Source organism: Python bivittatus, unplaced genomic scaffold, assembly GCF_059951505.1.
Source record: "Python bivittatus isolate LINGU-HERP-01145 unplaced genomic scaffold, Pbiv_v1 ctg000100_np1212, whole genome shotgun sequence".
Taxonomy (NCBI): Eukaryota; Metazoa; Chordata; class Lepidosauria; order Squamata; family Pythonidae; genus Python; species Python bivittatus.
This window is the reverse complement of record NW_028277038.1, coordinates 1,617,320-1,628,914: the sequence shown is the minus strand read 5'-3', so window position 1 is coordinate 1,628,914 and position 11,595 is coordinate 1,617,320. Positions and strand designations below refer to the sequence as shown.

Here is an 11,595-nt window from a genome sequence, read left to right as displayed (position 1 = left end):
ACCCAGCCAGTGCAAAGGCATCCGTCAAAGTTCCTTCCGTATGTACGTGGAAAGGCCAAGCAATTCCCCAGTCTACCCTTTTAGGTAGGTACCCTTTTAGGATTATTTTTTTTAAATTGTCCCCAGCTCATTCCTTATTTTGTTGAGTAGCAACCCAAAACCCATTGAAATGAGAGCCTAGTCCATTTTCCAACAACCTCTAACAGTCCTGCAGGACTTGAGGTGGAAAAGGAGAAGTCGCTCTGCTGGTCATGGCAAATGTTTCTGTAGTGCTGTGGCATAAACAAAGAGGCTTGACTGCATCAATTTATCTCCCAGCAGTTTCATTGACTGCTTGTTCGCAGTTAATCACAATGGAGAATAGGGCCGATAGACTCTGAAGACAATGAAGAATGCCACAGGTTTTGACCAAAACAGAAGCAAATTAACCAGGGGGTGGGGGAGCTTATCCCAAAACGCATGCAAAATATATTCAGAATGGCACAACCAAGAAATAAACGTCTTTCTCAGAAAAGTACATTTGAGCATTGGGAGAACCCCTTTTATACAAATTGGATTCTCTAAAATGCCTTAATTTGTGGTCTGTGCTCCATGAAACCTTATGATGGCGCAGCCCACTCTTCTCTGATTTATTCATGTCATCTCTAGTGTTTATAACACGTTCCCATCTCCCCATGCTTCGCAGGCGGACAGCGTGCAGTGGTGAAGGCCTTGGACTGAGACAAGAAGGCACTGGGTGCCCCTAGGCCACTGGCCAACTCTCAGTGCATAGCCCTGGTGAAGTTTCAAACATGAAGGGTGCTCCCAAGATTTCCACTAAAGGGTTGGTGGCTCTTATTTATTAATGTCGACTCTAGGATACCCCATCAGCTTTGCTTTTATTCAAGGCTCTCCCTAAACCCTTAATTTCTGAAAGCCGCTCTGGATTCTTCCCTTGTTCGCGAAGCCATCCCTCGCGGGAGAAGGGGACCACTAGTGCGAGGAGGAGAGGAGCAGATGCGTGGGGAGGGCGGACCGGACTAAGCCCCCGCGCAGGAGAACGAGCAGGCGGGCGGGGGCTCCGTGGAACGCCCCGGGCGCAGCCAATCGGGCGCGACCGGCTCATAAAGAGGGTCTGCATTGTGCGCGGAATGAGCCGCGGTCCGCGCGTTCTACTCAGCCAGGGGGAGGCACGGCTGGAGGCGGCGGCGGCGGCCGGGAAGGAGACTCTGCAGGCTAGCTGCGGTCCCCCTTGTTGGATCCGACTCTCTGAAGGAAGGGGAGAAACCTGGGGCCGCAAAGCTGCACGCGAGGCGGAAGACGCCGGGATATTCCCCGAGAAGAGCAGAGCAGAGCAGAAAAATACTGTGGTTGGTCGCAGAGGCTGGCTAGCGGTCCCAATCGTGATCATTAGCTCCCCCTCGCTCCAGTCTAGTCATGCAATTTCTGTCTAGCGTCCCCCTTATTTCGCATCCCATCTCTTTCCTGTCTGCTTTGATGCACTTTAATATACTTTAGTATACAATTTATTTCCAAAGTGGCTTAAGGAAAGTTCTCTGCCCCAAGCAGTTTGCATTCAGTTCTGAAAGAAGAAGGAAAAAGGGAAGGTGTCCAGGCCAGGGACATACGCACTTGCAATGCCAATTTATTATACCCTAGAGGGAAATAGGCATAATGAACAGGCTCCACCTGGGCTTTAGATCTCTTGAATCATCTGTTTCAGTCTGATTCAGTACTAACAAGAGGTGATGGGGGCTGAATCTATGGACTTCTGGGTCTAGACTGAGTACTCTGCTGTTCAGCTGTGGTTCTTCCCACCAAGAATTTCTAAAGCCTGCCATATTTTTCTCGTGCACAAATTTGTCCCATCTGTTTTAATCTTATTTTTTAAAGTCACTTTCAGAAAATACTGGAATTTGATTTCAATGGGGCCTTTTGAATTTAACTCAAGATCTGAATGGAAGTGAACAGTACCATATCAGACTGGAAGATGACTAAAATAATCTACCAAATTCTGTGTTTGGGGGATGGTACAAGTTCTTCCTCTGCCATCCTGTCATCCTCACTGAACTTCATCATTCCCAGACCTCTCAAAATGTTCCATCCGATCCATTTGGTGTGTGGGTTTCCATAGAAATGATAGCAGAGGGTGCACAGTGCTATGGTGTACTCTCTTGTTATTTCTATGGAAACCCAAGTCCTGAATGGGTTGGACAGAGCTTAACCATCTGTTCCACCCCCTAATTTTAAACTAACATGGCTCATGTGACATCATGCCAATGTTCTTTTAATACACTGGGAAAACCATCTGGGCAATTACCAAACAAGAGTAAAGGTGAGGTTGAGGAGAGAATCGGTTGATAAGGAAAAGAGGTCCTGGTAGAGGTCTTGCTTGCAAATGGATGGTACAAACTTTCATGATACAAACTTTTTGTTAGCTTTTTTCAGGTTTCAAGTTTGGGAAGGATTAGCCTGGTTACTTAACAGAAGCATCTACCATTAACCGGGGAAACATGAAGACTTTGGTAAACACGGCTGTTGTCATTCGTGCCTTGGTAACTGTAGATTCTGCTCCTCTGCTTATCTTGGCAATAGCTTAACTGTGGCACACATGAGTCTGAATGCTGCCATTTACCTCCTGATTTGGATTTTGGATTTGTAATCCAAGTTGCCCATCTTGTTGCAACCTTTGATAACCTGCTGCCTTCAAGATGTGTTGATTAATTCCCATCGTTCCCAGGCAGCACAGGAAAAGGACTATGGATTTATCATCCTACACATCTGAAGGGCACAATGTGGGAGAAGGCTGCCTTATTGTGTGGTGTTGAAATGCTATTGGCTTCTGATTTCATTTTAGAGTGCACTTTTGTTTTCCACCCATGAAAGTTAGACTGGATTCCATTTCGCTTAGGGAACAGCTTCTCTCATATATATATTCCCCCACAGCTTTGGTCTGCCAATGACATCTCAGATCATCCTGCTTCACTTCCCATCAGTTAGAGTGGCTGGGATAATTAACATGAAAGGTGTGGGGGGAGAGGCGAAGAATTGTTCTTGAAACAAAATTAGTGTACTAAATCAACAATTTAATTTTTTTTTTACTTGTGTGGAAACAACATTTAGACAGTGCTATATAAATTAGCAAAAAAAAAAAGTAAAGAAGGAGAAAGAAAGTGAGAAAGAAGAAGAAAAAACGTTAAAAGCAAATATATAATTATATTTAAATTACTTTAAAACACACACACACCAGAGGTTTCTTATATCTGTGTGTATGGTAATAGTGTAGCAGATGTACAATCTAACATCCTGAAGAATTGTTTGGTTAAAAATGTTTAAAAAGTTTCTACTATCAAGAGTGTATTTGCCACCACCAGATAGACTGAGTAGGCCTTCAGTAAGGGAGGCATCATTGCTTAACCTAGGCCATTGCAGTGTTTGGCTTGTGATTAACAGGAGTAGTTTGGATTGCAGAAAAGGACCAGCCTTTGCACAATTTGAATAATGTCTACTAGGTTGCATTTGATTTGGCTGAGCTGATGAGCTGAATTATCCCACTTGGCCAAGTACTGCAATCCCTGATTGCCCCCCCCCTGCAAGTTATGAAGGTTAGCAGTAGCACACTTAAACTACTGCTAGGTTAGTCAAAATTGTTGTACAATATGCCCCTCCTTTGTGTAGGCTTTTGGAAAATGAATAGTTGGTTCTTATAGAATAACTTTGCTTTATTTCACTCTGCCAAATGCTTTCCTTGGTAAAAGGGAAATTTTAATCCTGAAGGAAACTTAAGTCTAGTTAAAACACAAACATCCTTTACTTTTAAAAACATCTTCCCACAAATCTGACCTGCAGCACCGGAGAGGATCTCATGCCAGGAGTGAAAATTCTGACTATACCGAAAAGGAAAAGGAGATGATGGCAGAAGTTGAGTTAAGGAAACTGCAGCAACAGTTTCGGATCATGGTGGAGAATCGCAAGTCTCTTGCTCTCAAAACACAACAACAATTGTTACACCAGGAGTAAGTGGGCCAGAGATTAAAGAGCTGCCACATTGTGTGTGTGTGCGTGAGTGTGCGCATGACCCCATTGATATATGCTAGCTAATATATATTTTGCTAGCTGAGAAAAGTGTCTGAGTGCAAACATACCTGACTCCTGTTTAAATCTAGCTAAGCCAATGGAATCACCTTTTCACATTGCTCAATTCACTCATTATGCTAAGCATGACCTGTTTCGTAGTGTATAAACTCAGCCACTCTAGTTTGTAACCTATGGTTTAGGGCTTCACATTTTATGCCAGTTCAGTTTGCCAGGGCTGTTTGGAATGCTTTAGTACATTTTTCCTTTACAGAAACATTCTTCCTTTACAGAAAACACATCCATGCTTTGAAACAAGAACATGACGAGATTAATTTGCTCCTAAGTCTCACCAAATCACCCCGGAACATTTTCATGGATGACCGGAACTGCATGGAGCTCAGATTCCTTTTGCAGACCAAAGACGAGTACGATGCTCTCATCAGAGCCACCAAGAGTTTGATTGCAGAACTTGATGGCAAGGTGCTTGGTAGCATGTGTGATTTATGAAGTGAGGATTGTGAAGCACGATAGACAGGCTGCAAGCGTGAGATTCACAGCTCTCATCCCTCCCAAAATGTGTGGCTTCTGATTTTGATTCATCAGTACATTTTCCTGTGAATCAAAACTAATTTAGCATGCCCTAATCCTTGTGCAGATATCCAGTTCAAAAGCGGAGAGCTCATAAACCCAAGGATTGCCAGCTGTAGATTCTTAGGAAAAATAAAACATCTTTGGGGATTCTATTGCTTAGGGAATATTCTTCCTCTTTATGCTCTCTCATCTCAATTTGCTAGGCTCTGAATTGTTGTTTGGGGCAGGAGCTTGTTGAACACAATTAAGCATGAAATATTTAGAGATTATATTAGCAGATGCACTGTAGTTATTCATGTTTCCCTCAAACTATCCTCTTTTAATGAAGATAAGAGTTTTGAAACATTTCTCCCTCTATTTTTAGATAGAGGACTTGGAAAAAAAGATTAAAACACAAAAAATGCTTGTGATCAAGCTGAGGCAGGAGTATGATGGGAAGTGGCTCCAGAAGCAAATCCAGCTGCTAGATAACCGTCTCAATCATGTAAGCAGCAAGTTTGCAGACTTGCACCTTCCTCGGTTATTAAGAAATTAGGATCTGTCTCCACCTTGAGGAGAAAAATTGAAATTAGAACAGTAAGGAGAGCCCTTAAAAATAAACTTCAGGATGTAGAACAATCAGGTATAACTGATGATGGGAAACATAAACGAATGTGGCTTCTTTTGCATTTTCCCTTTTGAATCCAGAAAATACATTTAGAACTGGAATCTGGAATCTATTAGCCCCAGGGATCTCTGGCCTAATTTTGTATAACAAAGCATCACTTTGTCCTCCAGGTGCTGAGACCTACTCTTGCTCTCCAAACTGTCCTTTTGTAAATCACTTCTTCATGAGTTTGGGTGTGTCTGTAAGAAGTAAAGAAATGGAGGGTTGCAGAAAGAGAGAAAGAATTATACGTACTGCAAACTCCGCCCTCTTTTGACTCTGGCTTTCCCCATTATGAGCTGTTCTTCCTCTCCAAGACGTTGATCTCTGAGAAATGCTTTTATCTCTTGCTTTAGGATCCAGTGGATCCTTTCCTGATTTTGCTTCTGACCTCCAGGTAACAATACACTTTGACACCATCTTGACCACAAATGCCAAGCTCCGCGAAGAAATAGAGAACCTGCAGTGTCAGAAATCGATCTTTGAGGGCATCTACTCACGGCTCCACAAGAAGCTTGAGCAGCAAAAGAGGACCATGGACACATCCATTGAGCAGTCGACACAAGCCTATGAGCAGAGGTGAGGAAGAGTGCAAAATGTGCAACCCTTTCAGGACCGCAACTTCCACTGCTTAGGCAAATTTGTGATTGCCCTGCTAATGGAGGGTCTCTCTGTAAAGGAAGGTTTTTTTTGAAGATGGGATGCCTGCCTCTCTGCAACAAAATTAAAAATGCAAACTGTCCTTGGGTGACAGAAGGCTGGCAGGGCAATCTCTTGTTCTAATGTACTCTTTGCCCCAACTCCAAAGGCTACTTGCAGAAAGAAAACTGATCATAGAGCAAGGAAGAAGCAAACAGGGCTAGGTTTCCTTGCTCTGTTAATTTTTCAAAACTTGCAGAGTATTATCCATGTAGAGTAGCTTTTAAAAAGAGCATTTATCAGCTGCAGTCCGAAGCAGTATAATGCCCCTCCCTAGGACTCTGCCATCTGCTATGGACTTAGTTTGTTCCTTCATGGGTTGACAAAGAGCATCATTCAGAAGAAAGGTATCCTACACAAGTTGTTTTAGGTGAATAAGTCCCAGGACCAGGAGCAGAATATCTCAGAGGTAAGCTGCTGAGGTGGTTCAAAATGAGGTGATAAAACTTTGGCCTGGACTGCTTCATCCTGTCCTGTTTTTGGACTCTCTCTTTTGCATATATGTTTTTCTGTTTCTTCTTAGGGTTGAAGCCCTGGCAAGAATCTCTGCCATGAAGGAACGGCGGTTCAAGGATATTGCCCAGTTCAATATTGAGTTTCGGGAGCTGGAGCGAGTCTATGACCACGAAACCAAGCTGAAGGCATTTATGTTCATCAAACTGGTGGACCGCTCTGAATTTGAGGAGCAGGCCAAAAAGGAAGAAGGTACCATGTTGGTACTCAATTCATGCCAATGTCAAGGAAAAAAGTGCTATCTGAGCCAAGAAGAAAATGTCCCTCATCTGATGTCCCCCAGATATGTTGGATCGCAATTTGCATCTTCCCAAACCAGGGTGGCCAGGGGTCTCCACTGAAACACAGCAATGTAATATTTTCCATTCCTGAGATGGCTCAGGTTTGGTGTCATGATTAAGGCACCAAGCTAGAAACTGGGAGACCATGAGTTCTACTCCGACCCTAGGCACGAAGCCAGGTGGGTGACCTTGGGCCAGTCCTTCTCTCTCAGCCCTAGGAAGAAGAAGGCAAGGGCAAACCACTTCTGAAAATCTTGCCAAGAAAACTGGGAGTCGCTGGGAGTCACACTGACTCAAAAGCACCCCCCCACACAAAAAAGGTTAAAATATATTTCTTGGTGTTGCAAGTGATGAACATTTGAGTAATCATGTTATGATGCACGAAGTGATGTTCACACACATGCAGACAGTTCTGTAAAAATATGGAGGCAAAATCTATTAACATATAAAGTACATACCTAAAACTGTATTATTTAATTGAATGTGGGTGTATATGTCTAATAACAATAGCAGTCATCATAGGCAATATTTTTGCTGGGCTCTCAGTTTTTCATAGGGAAAAAAGTCTGATTAGGTCCCTATCCTGTGTTCACAACCAGCGTTCTCCCACCCCATCCAAATTTCTCTCAGCACTCAAGGCAAAGAAGCGGGCCAAGACCAAAGGAGAGAGCTTTGAGAGCTACGAGGTGGCCTATATGCGACTGCTGAAACTGACGGAAAATGGTGACATCAGCCAGCTAGTGGAAGACTTCATTGAGAAGGAGGAGAAGAACTTCGCCTACTTCAGCTACGTCACTGAACTGAATAATGACATGGAAAGGCTGCAGAAGAGGATTGAAGACATCCAGGTGGGGTCCTTCTCCCTCCCAATTCTGTTTTCATAAGTGGCTCTGTGCCGTTTCACTTTTACTCAAGTTTTTGAGCTTTCACTAGTACACTGAGCTTTTGATTTCAAATCTTTCTGCAAGTCAGCTGTGCTTTGAATAAAAGAAAAAAGCAAACACATTTTTATAGGCAAACTTGAGTTACTACTGCCACCATGCAGCTTGTGGAGAGAGTGCAGCAAAATTCATCTTGGTTTATATTCTGAAAATAGCTTGGGAGCCTCCCTTTATTCTCCTCAAAAGGCTTCCTGTGGGTTCTGAACTGTGGTCCAGAATCCTCTGGGGCAAGGCTTGGCTTTTCTATTCATGCATGGTATTATCTGTGTGCAGAGACGTTTTTGGGCGTATCCAGCAAAGACATAACGTAGCTAGAAAACTTCTAGATTAGGATCTGCATTCAGCACAATTCAGGAAGTCATTGTTCTAGCCTTGGAATACTTTTCTATCAATTGTAATTCCACTCTCTGACTTAAAGTGCTTGAGGTCAGGTAGTTTGTTGAGCCCCCGTTTCTTTTCTTTTTTTTCTTTTTGCAATTTGAGGATGATTTTATCCAAGGGTACATGCCCTTTTCTCCTTTCACTGTTTTTTTTTCCCTTTCTAATTATGTAAACTGCCCAGAGTCATTTGGGAGTCAGGCAGCCTTCCAAGTTAAATAAATAAATACGTTTTGGCATTCCCTGAGCCTGGTGCTCTTTCTAAATACACCTAGCAAAGCCACGTGGTCTGAAGACCAAAATGATGTGTCATGGTTATCTAAAGTCCTGATCCTGTACATTTCTGAACTTTGCAGAATGAAATCAGCCAGCTGAAATCCCAACAGAAGACAGCCGAAGATATAATTCATGGCAGTCTGAAGGAAATGGAGGTATGCAGTGAAGTGTGTGTGTGTGTGTGTGTGAGTGAGTGAGTGGCAGTGTCACTTAGAGTTTGACTGGAATCCATGTGTATGTGCTCAAGAGGCCTAGCAGATTGCTGTTAATGGCTTAGGTAGGTAGGTGGCTCAGACTAGAGTTGAATGATCTTGGGCCTTTGAAAAGATCTGATCCAATAGGTCTGGAGATTAACAGAGGAGGACTTTTACTGGACCCATGATCTTTTCTAAACTTCATTTACTTCCTAAAGAGTAGAGAGCCATAAGAGAGCAATTCTAGTTGCATTTCTTTGTTTGATTGTTATGTAGGCACTGGAGGGAATGTGAGCACCCAGTTACCTTTGGGGGAACCGTACAGGCTGAGCTGGAGAATGGATTCCTTGTTTTGTTTTTTTGGGCTGCATCACAGAGTTTGAAGCAGAGTGCACTAACTGTGCATGCAGAAGATCCCAGCCTCCAATGACAGTATCTTCAAGTTTAAAAAAGGGAATAGAAGGGAAGGAATGCTTTCTGCCTGAATACTAGCATCAATGCAGACAAACCTGGGCTAGATAAACCGACAGTCTGGTCCAGAATTAAAGATGCATTTGTGTTCATAAGACAAAGATTTCCTCTTAGAATCCGTGATGGCTGACTTGTTTGGGTCACTGTGTCAGTAGAATCAAGGGTTGCACTAGGCACGGCTATAAAATTCTTAGCCCTGCTTCCTCAAACAACCACTATAAATGTTTTATTGATGAGAATTAGGGATCACAAGTTCATGTATAGCAGTATACATGAAACCTGTTCTATATGCATCAGTTCCAAGGTTCATATCTTGGGTCTTTTTCAGCTAATGGACTTTTGGCTGCTCTTTTCTTGACCTAGAAAGTCCGTGTCATCTGCCCCTGATTTGTAAAAGAACTCTCCAGGGTGAGAGAATCAGTTGGGAGTAGCCTTGGAGCGCTTTGTAATACTTTTGCCTTCACTAGCCCCATTAGCCTCTTTTTCTGCCCACAGGAGACACTGCAGAAGACCACTGAAGATGCCAATCAATATGCTTACAAACTGAAAGAGAGCAGCAAAATCTTGGACCATATGAAATCAGCAGTGGATTTTCTGTTCAAGGAGATAGGCTGTGATGCCACCAAGATTAGAGAGCATCTGGGAGAGACTGGGGAGATCACAGATCAGAATTTGATGCAGTATTTCAGTGAGTGAAATTATTATGCACCGAGCTAAGCTGATCGCCTGTGTTTTTCCTAGAGAGCCCTAGAGGCTCTGTGTGTGTTGGAGAGGAAATAATACAAACTTACTAATAGAGACCTTCTTACTTATGGAGGCTATCTCTGGTCTGGTAAAGCCTTCTGACATTCCCTCATTTGTCCACTGAGGGAGCTCTTAGTCCTTCCACCTGGGACTTCTCTCATCAGCCCAGCTCTAGGAATAACAGAGTGGAAGGATGCTTTGAAGAAGCAGGGCAATATTTAACGGAAGCTTGTGAACCTCCTGGAAACACAATGGGTAGCTTGTGTAGTGTGTACTCTTGTACACAGAGAAAGTTTTAATGAGAAATTCCCTTTCTAATCCAATTAAGCCAAATCTCTAGGAGTTTATTGGGAAAACGTGATCTAGGAAAAAACCCAGGGGAGCAAACAATCATGCCCACCAAATCAGTGCCATTAAGTCCTTCTTGTCTGCCAGCTTCTTTGCGCAATGTATGAGACATGAAGCACACCCACTCATCCCAAATGTGTTTTTGCTTCTTTCCGCAGGCATTTTAGAAAAGAAGAGCAATGACCTTTTGCTGATTGAATCTTTCTTGCGCTACAAGGAAGTAGAAGGGGAGTTGGACTCTGTCCCTATGCTGAATCCCTTTTTGGGTGGGAGTGCTCTACTAAAGAAGATGGACACTGTTAAAATAGCTCCACCCTCTCTCAGCGTGGATCCTTTTGCAGACATGTTAGAGCCTTGTAAGTAATTGCAAAAAGAATAGATGGCAATGCAAAAGGCAATCTGGAGCCAGCCAGAAGGAGGGTTTGGGTTGTTCAAGACTGGCTGGGCAGTTTTTATAATGGCAGAGAGAATTCCCTTATGCTCTCTGTTTACCAATGTCCCAGGAGGGTTTTTCCCCCAAGCTTTCTCTTGATTTCCCTGAGTTTTTCAAAAGACATTTCAAGAAAAGTCAGAAAAACTGAGTTAATCAATAAAAGAGCTTAAGGGTGGGGAGGGTTTGCTGAGCAGTAACTGCTGATTCAACACCTGATTCAAGCTGAGAAATAAACAGGTGTTACGTGCATGCTGTGTAAATGTGGTGGTTCATTGAAGCTGTAATTTTAAAAAGAAATAAAGGAATGCCTGTTTTTTTTTTAACTAACCCGATTGAACTTCTCATTCCTTTCCCAACAGTGGAAGGCCCGCAGGACCACAAAAATCTGCGTGCCATGGTCTTAGAGAATCAGGAGAAGGAAAAATCCAGAAGGAGTTCAGTCATGGAAAGATTAGATAGTGGCAGAGATAAAAAGAAATTGTCATAAGTATAGAAGCTAAGATGGAAATGCGTGGCAGTATGAGGAACCATCTTTACATCAACTTCATTCATATACTTAGATTCATATATCTATTTTTATGTACACACACACACACATACATACTGTACAAAATGGGATGGCAAAATGGATTTTCTTTGCATAGCATAAACATTATTAACAAAGAAAGCATTTGTCCCTTGAGTTTCTACAGCCTGCTGTCTTGTTTGCAGTCTTCTTTTTGATTTCCCTGAATTTCTGTTGTTTTCATAGGCCCTCAAATGTCTAGTTGAACTATATCTCCCATCATCCCCCAGCCATCAAAGTTTGGAAAAATGGGAGTGAAAGTCCAACATAACCAGAGAATACCAGTTTGATGAAGATTGCATTTATGCTGCATCAGTTTTTTGTTTTTTTTTTTTACTATTGTGGAAGGTACCATCTTCTCACCTCTTTTCAGGAGAGCAAAACTCTTGGATGCACTTTTATATACCTCTTAATACATACTCTGTTCTGACAAAGATGCTGCAGAACATTTAAACGATT

General features: G+C 42.7%; 1 protein-coding gene across 2 annotated transcripts; it reads left to right on the top strand.

Annotated features, from left to right (window-relative positions):
- Positions 1 to 689: 689 nt before the first annotated feature.
- CCDC63 (coiled-coil domain containing 63) lies at positions 690 to 11,191 on the top strand. Of its 2 annotated transcripts, XM_088135398.1 has the most exons (12): positions 690 to 823; positions 2,418 to 2,534; positions 3,829 to 3,995; positions 4,347 to 4,536; positions 5,012 to 5,131; positions 5,691 to 5,872; positions 6,516 to 6,697; positions 7,417 to 7,634; positions 8,462 to 8,536; positions 9,542 to 9,734; positions 10,297 to 10,494; positions 10,931 to 11,191. In XM_088135398.1, the coding sequence occupies exons 2-12, from the start codon at positions 2,493 to 2,495 to the stop codon at positions 11,056 to 11,058; spliced, it is 1,695 nt and encodes a 564-aa protein (XP_087991524.1). In that variant the 5' UTR covers positions 690 to 823; positions 2,418 to 2,492; the 3' UTR covers positions 11,059 to 11,191. The 2 variants fall into 2 exon arrangements, with proteins under 2 accessions (XP_087991524.1, XP_087991525.1); XM_088135399.1 differs by lacking the exon at positions 5,012 to 5,131.
- Positions 11,192 to 11,595: the final 404 nt, after the last annotated feature.